A 17219-nucleotide genomic window follows, 5' to 3' on the forward strand; every position below is an offset into this window, starting at 1 on the left:
GAGATCCCACGGCTGCTCGGAGAGCCCGGCGGAGGGAGGGAGTTTGGGGAGGGGGAAGAGCAGGAGGAGGAGAAAGGGGGAGGGGGAGAGACTACAAACGAGCAAGGATGGAGTGGGGGGTGGGGAGAGCAGGGGGAGGGGGGAGAGAAGCGATCGCGAGAAAAAAAAAAGAAAAATGCAACCTCCCAAAATAAAGAGCAAAGATTGCATTAGGAGCGGACAGCGCTGCAGAAATAGATGGCAGCTCCGTGTCAGTGAGTTTGCATCCCCCTTCCCGATCCACGAGCTGGAGTGGTTAGAGCCCTGGAAGGGGATTGTTACTCCTGTGGAGAAGTCCCCTTTCCTGGCAGTCGTCTGCACTGTACACGCCGGATGCCTCTCTCCATCCGCCCCGCTCACCCTCTCCTCTCTCACCTCCTCTCTCCCTCGCTCCTGCATTGATTTTTTTCCTTTTCAGTTGACTGAAACAAAACAAAACAAAAGGGCCACTGGATGTCTGCCTTCTTGGGGGGTGAGCCAGACAGACTGACAAACCGACAGACCCAACTGTGTTCGGGGGAGGGTTTCTCCGCCCGTCCTGCCCGGCAGCAGCAGCATGGACGTGTTGGCTAGTTATAGTATATTCCAGGAGCTACAACTTGTCCACGACACCGGCTACTTCTCAGCTTTGCCATCCCTGGAGGAGACCTGGCAGCAGGTGAATGATTTAAATTACTTGTGTAAATCGTGTGGTGGCGGCGGAGACGCAGGGGCGGCGTCGGTGTGGGCTTTGGGTTGAATTTGTTTGTTTTATTTATTTATTCCCTTTTTGGCTGTATGTTGTTAAAAATGTTTTCTGAAACAGTCATATGCGCTTACCTCTCCACCCACCCCTAACCCCTTAGTGTGCACAGCTGAGCAGCCGGTGGAGCTGCCTGCGTTTCAGTCACCAACACACATCCTTGCGCACACGTTGTCGGGCTCACTGTCCCCCGGCAGAGACCTGCCGAACTTCTGCGGTTCGGAGGAGCTGGGTGGGAAGGTGATTTTGGGGCTTTACGAGCAATCACTGACAGGACACCACGTCCCTACCTGCAGGAGCTCTACCTATTTGGTACCTAAAATCAGGTTCATCTATTTCAACTGGTGCTGACGACCGTCAGATGGGGGTGGGGGGCAGGAGAAAAGCGGACTGTTTACCTAGTAATTAGCGAGTATCAATAAAGAATAGGAGCTTGATTTTTGAGATTAGAAGGTGAGCAGAAGGGAAAGGAGCCCTGTGACAGAAGATACTCAAGGATATCTACAAGGAGGATGGGGAAATGAATCCATCCTAGGCTGACAGTGCATTGTAGGTTTCCCCAGTGTAATGTCTCCAGAAAGAAAACACCCTGTACGTTTGTCCTTGTTTCTCTTTTTTGTTTGGGGTCCCTCTCCAGTTAGACAGCACAACCTCGGACAAAGGGTGGTGTGTGCTTCCATGTCTCTGACTTTGTCTTAGAGGACTAGTTAAGAAACTCCTAGGATGCTGAAGGGAACCGATGCCAAGTTGGCTGGGCGTCCCAGCGAGGATGAAGCAGGGCTGGTGACAAGTTCATTGGGCTTTGTGAAGTAGAATAAAGAAAGTGCTGGTCAGTGGAAAGTGCTGGGTCTGCTGCGGAAACTGTTTTTTTTTTTTTTTTTTTTTTTTTTTTTCCCAGCAGCGATTAGGAGCTGCTAGGGGGACATTCTGCAGGAAAGATGGTGGGTGGGGGTGGGGGACACGGGTATTTAAAAATTCTACAATATGCACCATGGAAAGTCTAAGAAGGCAGTCCAGATTTGCACATTGGAAGTGTGAACTTGTACAGTCCGTCTTGGAGAAACCCGCGTGCCCTTGGGGAGCGCTGCGAGAGGCTCGGTGTGTGGCTGCTCATGTAACTTCTCCGCTCAGTGACAGCAGCTTGTTAAGGCTAATGAACGGCTGAATTTCCTCTGCCAGGATCCGAAGCAGGATTTGCCAGCTTGAGGCTGGGTTGTAACAGTTGCTGCTTTAGCAAGAGAGGTTCGGCTTTTGGTATCAGGAGCCGAGGGGCAAAGCTGATCCTCAGACTGTACCATTGTTACTAGTTGTTGTTCTCCCGTGATTAGAGGCTGCGAGTTCTCCTCCAGGTACTGGTCTCTGGTGTCTGTAGGTCCACACATGCATTCCTATCCAAGGATGCTGGCAGATACTCTTGACTTTGTCTCTCTGTAAACACACAGTTCACACATTTTTAGCAGAAAGCATTTCTTCAATGCATCGTTTCCCTTATCCTTAACAAGACTAAATCTCATGAAGGGTCTCAGTGGATCTTTTCCCTCCCTTTATTTTGCATGCTAATTAAACCAAAATGTTGGCAGAATTTCATTTTCTGAAATTGCCTTCATTTCACACTGTCAGCCCACTGGTTTCGAATTGGTTGCCTATTAACAACTGTCTAGACAGGTTAGGGAAGGGAATCTGTTGATTTAGTCAGCCTGCCTAAGGCAGTCCTTGTTTGTGACTAACTGTTAAGCAGTGTTGGAGGGAAGAAAGTTGGCTTTATTTGTTACAGCGTTCCCTCCTGATGAATCACACAACTTTGTTTTGGTTCAAGTTTTCACAGTAGTAAAGCCTGCTTCGGGCGGAGGGAAGGCCTCTCCAGAGGAAACCTGCTTTTCTGATTTGACTAGACCATCCAGGAGAAACTCTGGATCTGCAAAGAAACATCACTGGTTTGACAATTAGAGGATGTATCAGATCTATTGTTTCCTAAGAAGCCATCTCAGCTCTTCCTTCTCTCCTCCTTCCCTCCCCCATCACCCTCTCCAGCTCCTTCCTTCTTCAAGGAACCTCCAGCTTGGTTTCTATCTGCAGGCAAAGGAATTTTTACCCCTTGGAACTCCCTCCTTATTTCTTGCCTTAACCCTCTCCAACTGCCAACCACTCTCATCTTAAAATCCTTTGCCAAGTTATTTCAGAGTCATGCTCAAAATCCATAGTGGAACATAACTTGTGGGGAAGTACTGTAAACAAGATGTCACTCCAAGGAGCTTTCTGCTCTCAACTCTGTTGTCATAACTGCTCTGTGTAAAGGTGACTAGGATCCTAAATTCATACTGATGACAAAATTTCTAACCTCTATCTCTTCCTTCCTCCCCCTTCCTGAGCCCCTGTGCTATTTCTGAGTGTACAGGATGGTGGTGGTTATATGCAACTGTTGGTTCCAAACCAACCATCAGATGGTGAAATTTTGAGACTCCTTTGCTCAAAACAGCTCAAGAAGGTTGCTACAAAAAGCCCCAGGCAGAAGGAAGTTTCCTGATGCTCTGGGGTAATTAGATTTTATAGGTCAAATGAGGAGTAATTACTAGATATTCTTCTTAAAGTGAACAATGTACCTGGCCTCAGGAAGATGAGTGAAATATGGAGATTCTGAAAATCTAATTAGGTTTCTAGAGAAACAGTGGCTTGGACAATAAGCCCAAGAAAAACTGGGCATTTGAAAATTGAGGATGGACTATTTGGGGATTTTACTTTAAATTTATGGTATGGGATAATTGTCCTGCTTCATAGTGAGTGAGCCTGTGACAAAGTCCCTGACTGTGACAGGGCCACCTCCTGTCATGGAGATCATCATTTTGACATTGGATTTTCAGGAAATGATACCTTAGCCATGTTACAGCTCCAACTCTGAAAATCATTGCTGGTGTAATTTTAAAATCCAAATGGACATCTGAGATTAACGGCTCTCCATTCTTGGGCTCTGACTGCATAGTTAAGCAGTTGGCCCAACTAACATCATCTCTGCCTGTCATATAACTGTAAATTACATTGTGCTTATGTGGCCTATTATTTTATGGAATTCTGCTGACACACAACTCTTAAGGCTCCCAGCCTTAAGCTCTTTGGAAACTTGTAGGAAATTTTCCAAGAGCTGTCTGAGCAAAAGTAGAAAAAAATCAAGGGTAGGACTGAAGATTATGGGGTACTACTTGATCATGGATAAAGGGAGACCTATTCATGACTTTTGTTGCCAATAGAAATCATGGTAGTTTTGGACCCACTGCTGACTTGGAAAATAAAAAGGAATTGATACAATACTCTTAGTTATTTTATTCCAGGATATACAAAGACTTTTAGAATTTTTATATATTCTTTATATGTAGTCTGCTATTTCATGAGTGCAGGTCAAGTAATGATATTCTAGCTCTTATATGGACTTAGCTTTGCTTCATGTCATTAAGGAGCATGGCATGTTTACTTGAAAACTTACGGAATTATGTTCCTTGTTAATGCTGATTCATAATTGGCAGATAGGGTCAATTTCAGGCTTCCCTTTTGCTCAGAGAAAATTTTCCACTGCTACTGGAAACAAATAAATAAATCATAGAACATTCCTCCCTCCTCCCCCATTGTTTTAAACTAATGGCATACTTGGCTACTGTAAAGACTAAAGTGTCCCCATAACACTGAAATTTCATTTTGGTTTCAGGCACCCTGCAACACTTTTTACAAGGGCCTTTGGTAAGAAGCATCTCTAAGGGTCAACCTGCAGAAATGGTTGCCTTCCAAGAACAGTCTCCTGGTACCAGGGATGGGATGTGGTCTGTGAGCCACATTGCTTCTCTTTCTGTATGATGATTTGCACTGCCTTCTACAGGTCGGAGCAGCCAGGTGCTGTCTCAGCCAGAAAGACAAAGCAAACTGTAGGGTCTGTTCACCCGTAGGTTTGCCTCTGTCCCCAAGTTGCAGAAAATCTTGTCATGAATTAGAATTTCTTGGCAACAGCACCATCCAGGGAAATTTGTAGACACAAAGGAGCCTTGCTAACCACACTGAAAGGATAAAATAGCTGGCTTTTTTTTTTGTATGTGATTTGTGTGTTCTTCTGTTACTGTAAATATGTTTGTTTATTTGAAACAGTAACTTGGTAGGTGAGAAAACATTAGAACTTCCTTATTATCCAGATTTTTCTTTATAAGGATGTAATCACTAAATAAATGTAGCTTTACAAATGAAAGCACATGTGAATTCAATCAATCACACACTTAGCCTTTCTTTAATAGATTCAGTTCCATGTTCTTTTAATAGACACATCTTTGTGTAGATTTAGGGGCTCTCAAGCATTATCATTCACTCTACCTGTTTGCAGTTTGGTATTTTTAAAGTGAGTGAACATTACAGTACAGATATTTTTACTACATCTGTCTTTAGTAGGGGGGGAAGGAAACCACCATTCTTTGTTCTTCAAGAACCTCCCACCCCCACTCCCTACCTAGAGGAGGGAGAAAGCGCTATTGGGGTCCCTTCCTTTTAAAAGGCAGAGCAGAAGATGCAGGGTGACAGGCTTGCCCTGAAATGATTTATGTCTGGGTACATCAGAGACCGTAAGCGTTCAGATGTGGGCTCTTGTCTCTCCAGCTCATTCTAAGTATAAATGCCAATGGGGGCTAATTTGCCTCTCCACTTAAATGGGAACAGTTTAGAGAGGGTCCTAATGGGGTTTTTACTAGCCATTCTCTTACGAATCTTTAGATTCTTCTTCCTTCAGAGGATTTCTGTATTTTAACTTTTTGAGTACAAGAATGCACTACAATCTTCTTTAATTGCTCTTTGTGCCTATTGGAGAAGAAGAATACAATTTACTCTGGCCAGTCACAACTGGCTCATGTTGGTAGGATAGCTGCTGTGATACCAGACGGGTTGGTGGATACCCCTTGTCTTTGAAGTTTGTAGTAGTGTACAAGGGGTTTTTAATCACCTTTGCTGGAACCCACGACTGACAAATGCAGAAAATACTTCTATGATTTTGGTTCACTCCATATATCAGTTAGCATATATGTTGGAATTGGGATTTGCTGAAAGTTTAGGACAGCTCCCCAACTTAACCTGAGTGGTACAAGAAGGGTGAGGAGCAGGGATTTCTTCTTTCTTCAAATCCCTTTGTTCTCCCAAATCAGTTGAGCACTTGCTTAGCATAAGCAGGTGGAAATATTTTAACCCAAAATGCCAAATTTTACCAAGTACAGTGATTGGAAAAATCTACAGCTACTAATGGTGTTAAAGTTGGTGGAACAAATTACAGTATCTGATCATTAATGTTACATATAACATTGAAAAGTTGAAAAACACTCTTCCTCTGTTACACTGTATGCTCATTTTAGAACATCCACATGAGAAACCATCCTTATTCAATCCAGTTTAAGAGTTCCCCAAATAAGCAAGGTATTGCCATTATTAGGACATACTTTTGCCTAAGCTTGGTCATGATCTTGCTCCTCACCCACCTTGCCCTTATTTCCTGCTGCTAATTTGCAGAATTATATCTGCTGCCTTGAGTCCTTTTTGTTTTCCTCACTTGGTATTTGATGTGACCCTAAGAACTTGGTCCTGTTAAATGTATCATGTCTATTCCTCTCTCCCTCTATACACCACAAGCTTAATATATAAATGTTACAGCTGAGCAGCAGCAGCAGCCTTGAGAGGAAGAACTTGGTCCTGTTAAATGTATCATGTCTATTCCTCTCTCCCTCACTCTATACACCACAAGCTTAATATATAAATGTTACAGCTGAGCAGCAGCAGCAGCCTTGAGATATGATTCTAGTATCAGCCTGCTTGAGGTGTGAGTGACTTCAGGGGGATACCATTCCTGATTGAGCTGTTAGATGGACCCAGCCACATCTTGTAGTATTTTCTTTGTTTCTATAAAAATATAGAAAATATTCCACAGTAAATACTTCATTCCTTAAGCTCTTGTTGTGTACAAAATATTGTATTTGGTGATGCAAAGTTGAATTGGATAGAGATTCTGCCCTCTAGGAGCTTGACTCTAGTAGGGGAGAGAAAGCATATTCAAAAATAAGTAACAGAATAGAACATGATTGCCAAAAAAGAAATATTAAGTTCTTTGAGTTTTTGAACACTGACCTGCACCTATTTGGATTTATCCACATTGTTACCCCTCATTCATAAAACAAGCTTGAGAAGTACTAAGGTCCATTGTAGACATGCTTTTAGCTAATGGCACATTGGCGGCTGGATATTTTTTGGGCAGATGAGTGTACAGTGTGAATACACATATCCATAATGGCCAGGAAACAGCACCCATGTCTGTGTCATTCGGAAATGATTAGAGGTAATTAAAATAATTAATGTAGAGCCATATGCGATATCTATTTCTGAATATGGGTTTATTGACATTTCCTGAGGGTCATATTGAAAGTCAGGCCTCCAGCCTTGTACCAAAACTAGGAACACAGAATGTTCAAATTTCTAATCATGAAAAGGTCTTGCTTTCTTCATCTCTAAAATACAGTACTAAGGTTGGACTGAGTTATTGTTAAAGCCAGACGAGGCATTGAACTCTCCAAGGTTGCACAGCTTGTCAACACCAGTGGTTGCAGGGCCCAGGCCTCTTTCAGATGCCCAGATCAGTCCGCTTGCTTTTCATCACACTCTCTGAATGTACTTTGACTCACTTCTCATTCTTGTACTTCTTTTTCTCCCTTTTTACTTTGAAGGGTACTAGTACATAGAGTTGTGGAATTGGCTAGGCCCTAGACCAAGCTATTGAATATTTTAGAGAAGGCTTACTTGTGTAATTTAATCCCTTTTCCAATTTTAAGAATGTGTGGTAAATTGGAATATCTACCCTGTACTGAAAACAGAACAAAAGCCCTCAGTTATAACTCTCCTCTTACAGATAAGTGTTGTCACTTAGATAGTAACGAATGGAGCGAGTAGGACGGGGCGTTGGGGCATCCATGGTTGTGGGTGGATGGGAGACAGAACCGGGTTTTAGGTAGAAAGCATCAAGTGTGAAGTGGCTTTGTTTCTGACACCACACCAGCAAAGGGACAGCATGAAACTTTAATGGCACCCCATGCACCAGTTCATGACAATCTTTTTTGAGGTGTTTTTAAATGCTTGAGAGGGTTGGACGGGCAGGCAAGTTGTAATGTTTTATAAATTTAGACAAAAAGTATTGCATTATTGTAATAAGAAGTTGGGAAGAGACTCATCCTCTGTGAGGTTGGAGAAAAAGTCACTTGGGGGCTGGAGGATGAAGCAGGCCCAGTTTTCCCAGTTGTCCCTAGAGAGGAAAGAAGACAGGGCCCCCTTCACTGCTTTGCCCCAGTTCCTTTTGGCCCTTCCCTCCCCCTCCCCCCGCGGTCTCTGGGAGTTATGATGGTGAAAATTCTCTTCTGGAACTCATCTCACAGATCTCTTTCACTTCTAAGAGCTTAGAAATTGAAATCTCTTTCCCACATGGAGACTTCTTTCTTTCCTCGAAGCTATGATCTACATCTCCAACTCTAGATGTTTTTGTGAGTTTCAGGCCCATGTTTTTGAATTGGAAGTGTGTGGTTGACAGCAAAGGCTTTTGGGGTTGTTCCACCATCATCAGCTTAACATGTCCTGGACCCCCAACTTGTCAGCTTCTCCCCTGGACCACTTCCTTCTCACAGCCTCCCTTTTTCCTTTAGTCATATAACCGTTCCCATAGTCTAGGTTTAACGCTCCAGTCACCTTTGGCTCCTTTCTTCCCCTTGCATCTAATAAAAAAAATTACATTATAAAATCTAAAATTAGTTTAAAAATCCCATTGATTTGGCTTCTGAGGTCCTTTAACGTTGGTCTTCAACTTTCTGCTCCTTCTGCCATTGCCCTGGTGCAGCCCGTCACCTCCCTGGCCTTGTCTTTCTACCTGCATCACCCAGCACGGCCAGCTGCCAAACTGCCCACGGCTGCTGTTACACACAGGGTGAGTCCAAACTTCCACGAGCCAAGGTGTTCCAAGACTCGGCCTATGTAATATGAGCAAGTTCTCCCTCTTCCTCGTGTAGTAAATCCCATCCAAATGGGGTGACTGTGCTTTTCTTGCTCCTCTTTATGTTGTTTCCTCCAGCTTTTCCCTCCACCACCCTCTCTACCTCTTGATTCTCTTTGTCCAAATTCTGCCCATCCTTTAACTTTCAGATAGTTGCCCCGTCTTCCAGGAAACTCCATCCCTTGCCCTCAGCCAACAGTAATTGCAATTATTTCTACATTCTTATGTAGAACGTTTTACTTTCTTACGATGCTTTTCAGTTTTGTCCTGTAGTATAGCTTGCCTTCCTTCCTTCCCTCTTTCCTTTTGTTTTATTTTTCCAGTTAGTTGTATGACTTAAAGCAGTGGTGATACCTTGGGTATAGTTTTGATAATCAACTTTTAAGGTATAACCTGCTTCTTCAAGAGCCTTGCTCACAGCAGGCATTCAATAGTTATTTGGGGAATATGTTATGATTATGACTTAAACTTTGACCATGTCTTTAGCAATGGTTCTCAATCATGGCTGTACCCCAGACCAATTAAATCATCATCCTTTTGGGAGGGACCCAGGCATCAGTGTTTGTAAAGCTTCCAGGTGATTTCAATATGCAGCTTCGAGCCATTGATCTATAGAGGGTTAACAGTACATCAGAGTTCCGGGAGTCTACTCCTTATATTGAAATATTTCATTTCTTGCATAACTTGGACTCTAAGTGTACCAGAGATTTATAACAAAGCAGGACCATGCTGGTGGGTATTCTTCTTCCAGCTCATTGGTTAATAGCAGCTGTCCAAGTATCATCCCATCCTTCTTGTTTTGCCTTTGGTCACCCTAAAGTGTTTAAGGCAGTCATTTGGCTCACATTTCCTATGATCCACCAGAAGTTTGCTTAACCTGGTCAAATTCCATTTCTGGAAACTTTGTGGCATTGAGCATTAGACTCCATCCAGGCCATGTTTCAAATAACTCATTCTCAGTAGGCCCTTGGCCATGATTTTCTTCTTACCTTGGCCTGCTCCATGGTGATTTTGAAAGGATGGATGCGTGCATGTATGTCTGTCAGATGATGCCACATAGGCATTAGGTAGCAGCTCTCCATATTTCTTAATGACCACACTGTTTGGAAGTAGACTCTGTTTATAAAGAGTTTCAAAGGAACCATCTTTCTAGTAAGAGGAGCAAAAATAAACTGGAAGAATTGCTACTGAGGCCATCCAGGCAAGGAGGCTGCTTCCACATCCATAGAATGCCTAGTACCTGTTGTAATGACCGTGGGCATGTGGTGATCTACACAAAGAAGCCTTAGAAATGCCTTTTTTTTTTTCAAACTGTGATGTTTGCGAAGTTGTATGTACTATAGCTATATCCTTTCATCTGTAAACTGTCTTTGATGGGGGTATCGTTGGCAAGAGGGAACATCATGAGAGGAGCTTAGAGCTCAGGGTTGGAGAATGCCTTTTGGAAAGCTCAGCCCAGCTGTGAAAATGGCAATTAACCGTGGAGCAGTTGCCCTGAAAGGGAGTGCCCGCCTGCTCTTGACCTCACTCTCACGTTCACCTTCCAGAGCCAAGGTAGCAAGAATTCAGTGGAATTCAATGGAGCGGTCGTAGCGGTGGTGCTTATTTTTGAAGAGGTGGCGAATTTGCTCAGCATGCAAAGGAGTGGAAATAGATTCTCCCTCCCCCCAACCCCTGTCTTTTGAGCTTCTAGTGTTTTTTATATAGTCACGATGGGCCCAGTTAGTGGAGCCCAGTTCCTTCCCATGGTGTTGAAGGCAGGACTGCGAGGAGGCCCTGTGCACCACTGATTCTCCTGTGAGCTATTGGAGATGCTGTGCTGTTCAGTGTCAGACCTGAGTCACGGACTTTACTTCAGCATTCCAAGATTGTTCAGCCCTCATCTGTGCATTTTCCTCTCTGTCTCAAGGTTCTTGTTTTCCTTAGTATGGACCAAGAGGTGATTTCCTCCACAGTAGGGATTTTCATGTTTGCTTATGAGAGTCTAACAAACATGTATGTTGGGCTTTTGTCCTGAAGGGTTCAGGGTGTTTTGCTCATGGCCTCTTGCATTGACACATTCTTTCTGTAACTGGGAACAGGCAGATATTACAGAATTTCCCATTCAGAGGTGAGAACATTGGGGCAGAGGAAGATGAAGCAAGTGGCTACAAAGCAAACAAGTTGCAAAACCAGTGGTGGAATACTCTTTCCTCTTTCCATGTGGTTCTATGTTCTAGTATCATAATAAGCATCATAGTAATATCTAATATGTTTCAGGTACTTCCTAAAGATTATCTCATTTGAGCATCATATATGCATCCTCTCATTTAATCCTCTCAACAGCCCTGCGAAATACATATTCTGCTTATCCCCATTTTACAGCTGGATGTGATGAGGTTTGAGGCATTAAATGGCTTGCCTAAAGTCACACAACTTGAAAGTGGTTGAGCCAGGATCCAGACCTAGGCAGGCCACCCAACACTCAATTTTTACATTTATAATGACTCCTGTTTAGGTAGGAGACATTAAGGCAGTGTCCTGGCAATCAGAAGACTTTGTGTGGATTTGAACAACTCACTAGTCTGTCTTCTTTCTGAGCCTTGGTTTTCTCATCTCTGAAAGGACTAGACTGTGCTAGATTCTCCTTAAGATCCCAGTGTTTCATAGCAGACAAATTACATGGAAGCTGTGAACTCAGGCAGAGCTGGAACCTGGCGAAATTCACTGAACATCTCTGAGTCTCATTTGTCATCTGTGGAATGGAGTTATTAATTCCTACGTAAGAACTGGATCTCTGACCCGGTGTCTGACACATGGCATCCACTCAACAGATGCTCTTTCCTTCCTCCATTTCCCCCTCAGTAATAGTGCACAGTGACACAATGCTGTTTCTCTAAATAGTATCAGTGGTCTCTGGAAGATCCCAGTAGGCTGGAGAGTCTAAGAGAGGATGAGTGACAGAAGGCAGGGAAGGAAGAGTGCTGGGCATTGGGTATGGTATTCCTTTATCCATCCACAGGAGAAGCTCTTATTAAGTAACTTGTACCTAGAACTAGGGAAAGACTAGCAGAATGGGCACCCATTGTGCCCAGAAAATGGGCCTAGTTTGACATCTTTGAAATTTGCTTGGCTTGCTCATGCATATGTCCACCGTTCTTCTTTCTGTTTCTCCAGTCTTGCTTGTGAGTTACTTCTCCTAAGGTTTTTTGGCTTGCATTTTTTTTTTTTTTAACATCCAGAATTAGACATATATAACGTAATACAGTGCTGGTTACTACACCTGCCATTTCTGCCTTACCTGATGACTGAGCTTACAGCAGCTTATGAGAGTGAATCAGGTTTTATGAGATCTATAAATATCTCAGATAGGATTTTTATTTCATTTTCTCCTTCAAATAAGACATAATGGAAGCACTCACATACGCAAGGAATATTCTTTTCGTGATAAAGTAGGGCATTTTTGGCCTCTGAAAAGCAATAATTTGATGTGGTTGTTCATGTTGGGAGTTTTATGGGGGAGGGGAGGAATCATGCATATGCTGCTATAAAACTCAAAGATGATGTCTTCATATTTAAGGGTTAGCCTAGCACCTATGGAGAGATATTTCAGAGATGCCAGCCCTGTGTGAGGAGTGTATTCCCTCCCGTAGATTGTGTATTTGTGTTTTCTTAGAGGCACAGAAACCAGGGAGGGGAAGTCGCATTGGCTAGCAGGGGGTGGGCTCCCTGAAGGAACTTGCCCACTTTGTCTAGTTTGCTTCCAGCAGCCCTGAAGGAGCATGTTCTCATCCACTTTTCTGGGAAGATTTCACACCACTTCATATATCTCAATGAGATTTTTTTCTCCCTGGAATTATGCTTTAAACAAACAAACAAAAGATTCTTAAGTTTATTCATTTTCTTATGTACATTATCTAGTACCAGGAATGGAAAGGATTTTTCTTATCTTGCTCTTTGAGGAGTACCTAGAAGGAAACTTGAATGCATGACTTTACAAAATGCACTTTTAAAAACAAACTGTGAAGCATCTGTTGTTAAGTGCCTCACTTTTCCTGCTATAAAATGGAACTCATAGGCTCTGTGTGCAAATTACTCAGGGCCATTGTGGCAAATTTAATTACAGATTTAACAGTTGTTTTTGAAAAATCGAATGTCTGACTCTCTGACCACTTAGTTGTTTTTTTCTTTTTTAGCAAAACCTCCTCCCTATCTTCCCCAGTTCTCAGTAGCTTTGTGTTTATCTAAATGATAATTTAATTTGTTTTTGAAAGAATAAACCATGTAAACTTGGTGTACCTGAACCAAAGGCATGAAGAGGACTTTTGCCTTAATGCCATTTCATTTTTTCTGTTTAACATCATCTCAGTGTGCAATATAATCCAGCACTTTGGCTCTGCTACGTGCACCCGCTCTTGTGTGCTTATCATCAAATCATGTGACTTCTCTGGTCCTTAGTTTCCTCATATGTACTCTGGGGTAGAGTTAGGAACAGTGAGATTACCAGAGATACAAACAGGAAGCTCCTAAGCTGAACTGGCTTGAAGATGTATTTTATTTGGCCAGCATGCGTATTTTAATCTTCTTTTTTAATTTGAATACTTTTAGACAGATCACGCTCTCTTCAATTAAGTCCCCACTGTTTCCACCTCATTTCATTTCTGATCTCTTGCCCAGGGAGCATGAATTTGGGTTTGTGACCCCCAGACTAGCAGCTCTCTTTTTTTTTTTTTTTTTTTTTTCCTTTTTGTCTTTTTTCGTGACTGGCAACGGATCGCAACCCTCAGTGTCGCGCCCGGACCGGACCGGGACCGGCAACGGGATCGCAACCCTTGTTGTTGCTCCCGCACCTCGCTCAGCCAGTGAGCGGGAACTGGTCTGTATGTGGGATCCGTACCCTCGGCGGGAGCGTCACCGCGCTCCCAAGCGGCGCACTGCAGCAGTGCACCACCGGGCTGGCCCCAGACTAGCAGCTCTCTAAGGCATCTTCCTCTCCAAAATGTTATGATTTGGGGACAACCTTTATTTCTCCATCACAGTCTCAAGCTGGCTTGCTTTCTGCTCTCACCCAGAATCCATTTTCATTTCTTTTTAGATTTATCTGCCTTGTGAAATATCTTTGTTTGGGATTCTTTTTCATAAAGCAGTTTCCAAATTGCATCTCACTTTTTCCTAGTCATCCAGGCTCTGTTGTAGATCATCGAAATCTGGGATGGAAAAGACCATCTGGTTCGTCCCTCCCCCCGCCTGGGCGAGCAGTTGCTCTAGAGCATATTCATTCCTTATTGGTATTTGCAACATTTTCCAATTTGGAAACTGACTGAGTTTCCTGTGCATGCAGCCTCTTCTTGGTCTAAGTGGGAGTAAAATGGGACAATACCAAACAAAACATTTTTTTTCATCAGACATCCCTCGTTAACAAAAAAGATTGCTTATTGTCATGGTTTCTTTTGCCTATCCCCAGAGACTCAACTGGTCAGAGGTGGAAAAAACTTTTTCATGGAAGACAAACATGTAACCAGTTCTGAATTTTCTTAGTCTGACAGAAGCGTGTTGTATAGAATTCCATTAATTACTTTAACTGCTTATTTTTTGTGGAAGTAGATTTTATATGACTTGATTCACTGAGGAAGTGATGCTTTTTGGGTGGAGAAGTCCAGGGTATTACAAAAAGGTTTTTCTGAGAGTCGAGTAATTTGCTTTCTTCCTACCTTTGTCACTCAAATACTGCCAGCAAGGCACTTGGCCTTCATTTTCTAATGCTTTCAGGATGCTATTCTTTATGGGGGGTATTTAAAAAATTATTCTCTTATACTGGCTTCCTTATGTTCTTAAGGATATCATTTAGGTTGACAAGATGGTAATTTTCAGGGTCATTCTTTTTCTGTTTTAAAAAAAAATTCCTTTAAATTCCTAGATGTTCGATGTGCCTCCTTCTTTTCTCATCTCCAGTAATTTTTTTTTCTTTTTAAAAAATTTTGAGAGCTAAGTGAAGGCCCAAGATGATTATCATGTGTATGTATAATTTCTCAAAACAACTAACTGTTTATCTTACTGTGTGAATTAGTTACTATTAAAATATTTTTGGAAAATATTCTTAGAAAGGAAGAAAGACAAAAAGAAAGGAAGGAAGGAAGAAAAAAAGAGAAAGGCAGATCTTATGTGGACAGAGAATGGCCAAGCACAGTTTTCTCCATAAAAGAGAAGCAGAATGCAAACCAGTTGTCCTCCTACCCAAGATGTGCCTGCCTGCTTTTTCCTCCAGCTTTTGCATCCATGAGCTCTTTTTATGCTCCCTATTCATAGAGACCAGGATTTTTACAAATATTAGAACTTGAGGAGCATTAGACATCTCATTCCAATCCCTCCTTCTACCCCTCAATTTGCAGATAACCTGCTGGAGCTTTACAGATCATTATTTCAGTCCAAGCCAGTATTGAACCCTCAAGAACTGTGAGCCCCTTCCCAATATTTTAAACACATTTGCATGTTAACAAGATGCATGGTGCAGTGTGGCTTGGGGCAGTGCTTCTGAAAGGGTGGGCTGCGCTCCACAGGGCTTCAGTGTTAAATAACGCAGTCACCTTGGGAGGCAGTTTTATTCCCTTGTCAGTTTTCTTTCAATCCTTCTAACTCAAGGAGAAAGACTCAGCTTTATGGTAGCATGTCTTTAACATCTCTCTAAGGCTTGATAATTTCTCCTTCCTTCCTTTCCTCCTTCTTTCCATTTATTTTTATTTAAATTTTTTTTAATAGAACAGTTCTTAAACTCAGAGCTTTGGACAGGCAAACCTCCAGTTAAAAGCTAATAATATTGTTTTGATTTTGTCATTTTTAATTTCATGATATCTTCTATTGATCAGCATTTACAGGAAGAAAATTTTAAAATACATGCAGTCTTAATATATAATACCTTAGTGAGGCAATTAAAACTGAAAATAATAGGGAAGTGATTGTACAGATGGAATGCTGATTTGGTTAAAAAAGAAAAAATACATGAAGGTATAATGAAATTGAAGTTTGAGAAAATAGTGGTGTTGTGGAAAATTCAAGGGATTTGGCATCAGAAAACCTGGAATTTAGTCCTGACTTTGTAAGTATAGACCAGGGGAAATTACTAAACTGAATTTTCCCATCTGAAATGTGGGGATTATAATAATAGGATTGGTATAATCAAATCATATATGGATGCGAAAGTGCTTTGTAAACTGTCACATGCTATACAATGTTATTTTTTTCTACTCTGTGGTAGGGGAGGCTTTTGTTTCAAGTCTTAAACTATTACTTCTTGTTGACTTTCTTCCTCTTTATGATTTCTATTTAGTTTTCTGAGCAGGAACCTAGTAGCTTCTTATTTGTTCAAATGGGGCTGTTACTTGTGCCTAAGTTATGGTACTTTGAAAAATTTCCTACTGGTTGTCTAAAGGGGACATAAAACTTTCTAATTTCTATTGTTTGTGTTCATGTATGTTAGCTTTTAACTAAATTTTGAAAAAGTAAACTTAGTCTGTGGTGTATACTATGTCAAAACTTCTGGATAAAGATAATACATTTGTCTTATTTATTTTTTAAGATACATTTTTAATAATTAAAATATTTCATTACACTCATGAAACAACTCTGTGTGTGTGTGTGTGTGTGTGTGTGTGTGTGTGTGTGTGTTGGTACCCAAGGATGAAGGAAGTCTGGGTTTCGGGTAGAAGTGAGAACCCTGGGGACAGTTTGCTTCTGAAAGTGGAAGTCTTTGTGGCTAAAATGATTCATTAACAATGGACCATCACATGTTGTTAGATGATGAGATGGGGACTTACTGAATAAGAAGTCCTGGACTTACCAGAACCTCTAAGCCTGACTTCCAGGGAAACCTGGAAGCTTATGCCACACTGGGGTTGGAGTGACAGAGCAGCATGTTGCTCTCTGGAACGTGGACTCTTTTCTTAGCCTGAGCTGACCTTGGTAGAAGATAACTGTAGCTAGGAGGGGAGGTTGAATTCTCAGACACAAGGACCACATTGACTGTTGGCCAAGTCCCAGGAACTCTTCGACTGAAGCTGCTCAAGACAGGTGCCATATTGACAAGTATTTGGGGGCCCAGGTGTCAGGTTCAAAGGTACACTCATTCTTTCTCACCTGGAGTGGTGGTTGAAATGAGGACACATCTGGATCTCTGTCAACAAGAGGCTCTCCGGATGTTTTCCTGTCACCAGTAGCTGTGACAGGTGTGTTACATCCATTGTGGACAGCACCACCACACCCACTCCATGAGCACAGGACTCAGCTGGGATGAATTGTCAGCAATTTCTTGGACTACCAACAGTGTTTTCAGTAGAGCAGATGAGGGCAAGCCTGGAGTATGGGCCCAGGAGACCCCTTCTTCTGTGTTAGTCTGGCACCCCTGCTGAACCTCAGCAGTGATAAGTGGTG

General features: G+C 42.3%; 1 protein-coding gene across 1 annotated transcript in view; it reads left to right on the forward strand.

Annotated features, from left to right (window-relative positions):
* The first annotated feature begins 221 nt into the window (after positions 1–221).
* The window catches only part of KLF7 (Kruppel-like factor 7 (ubiquitous)), an 89969-nt gene continuing 72971 nt past the window's right edge, over positions 222–17219 (forward strand). Inside the window, exon 1 of the mRNA XM_008578541.1 lies at positions 222–697. Coding sequence (XP_008576763.1) covers positions 596–697 — 102 coding nt within the window. The 5' untranslated portion in view covers positions 222–595. The remainder of the gene's footprint in view (positions 698–17219) is intronic.

Source organism: Galeopterus variegatus, unplaced genomic scaffold, assembly GCF_000696425.1.
Source record: "Galeopterus variegatus unplaced genomic scaffold, G_variegatus-3.0.2 Scaffold1712, whole genome shotgun sequence".
NCBI classification, from domain to species: domain Eukaryota; kingdom Metazoa; phylum Chordata; class Mammalia; order Dermoptera; family Cynocephalidae; genus Galeopterus; species Galeopterus variegatus.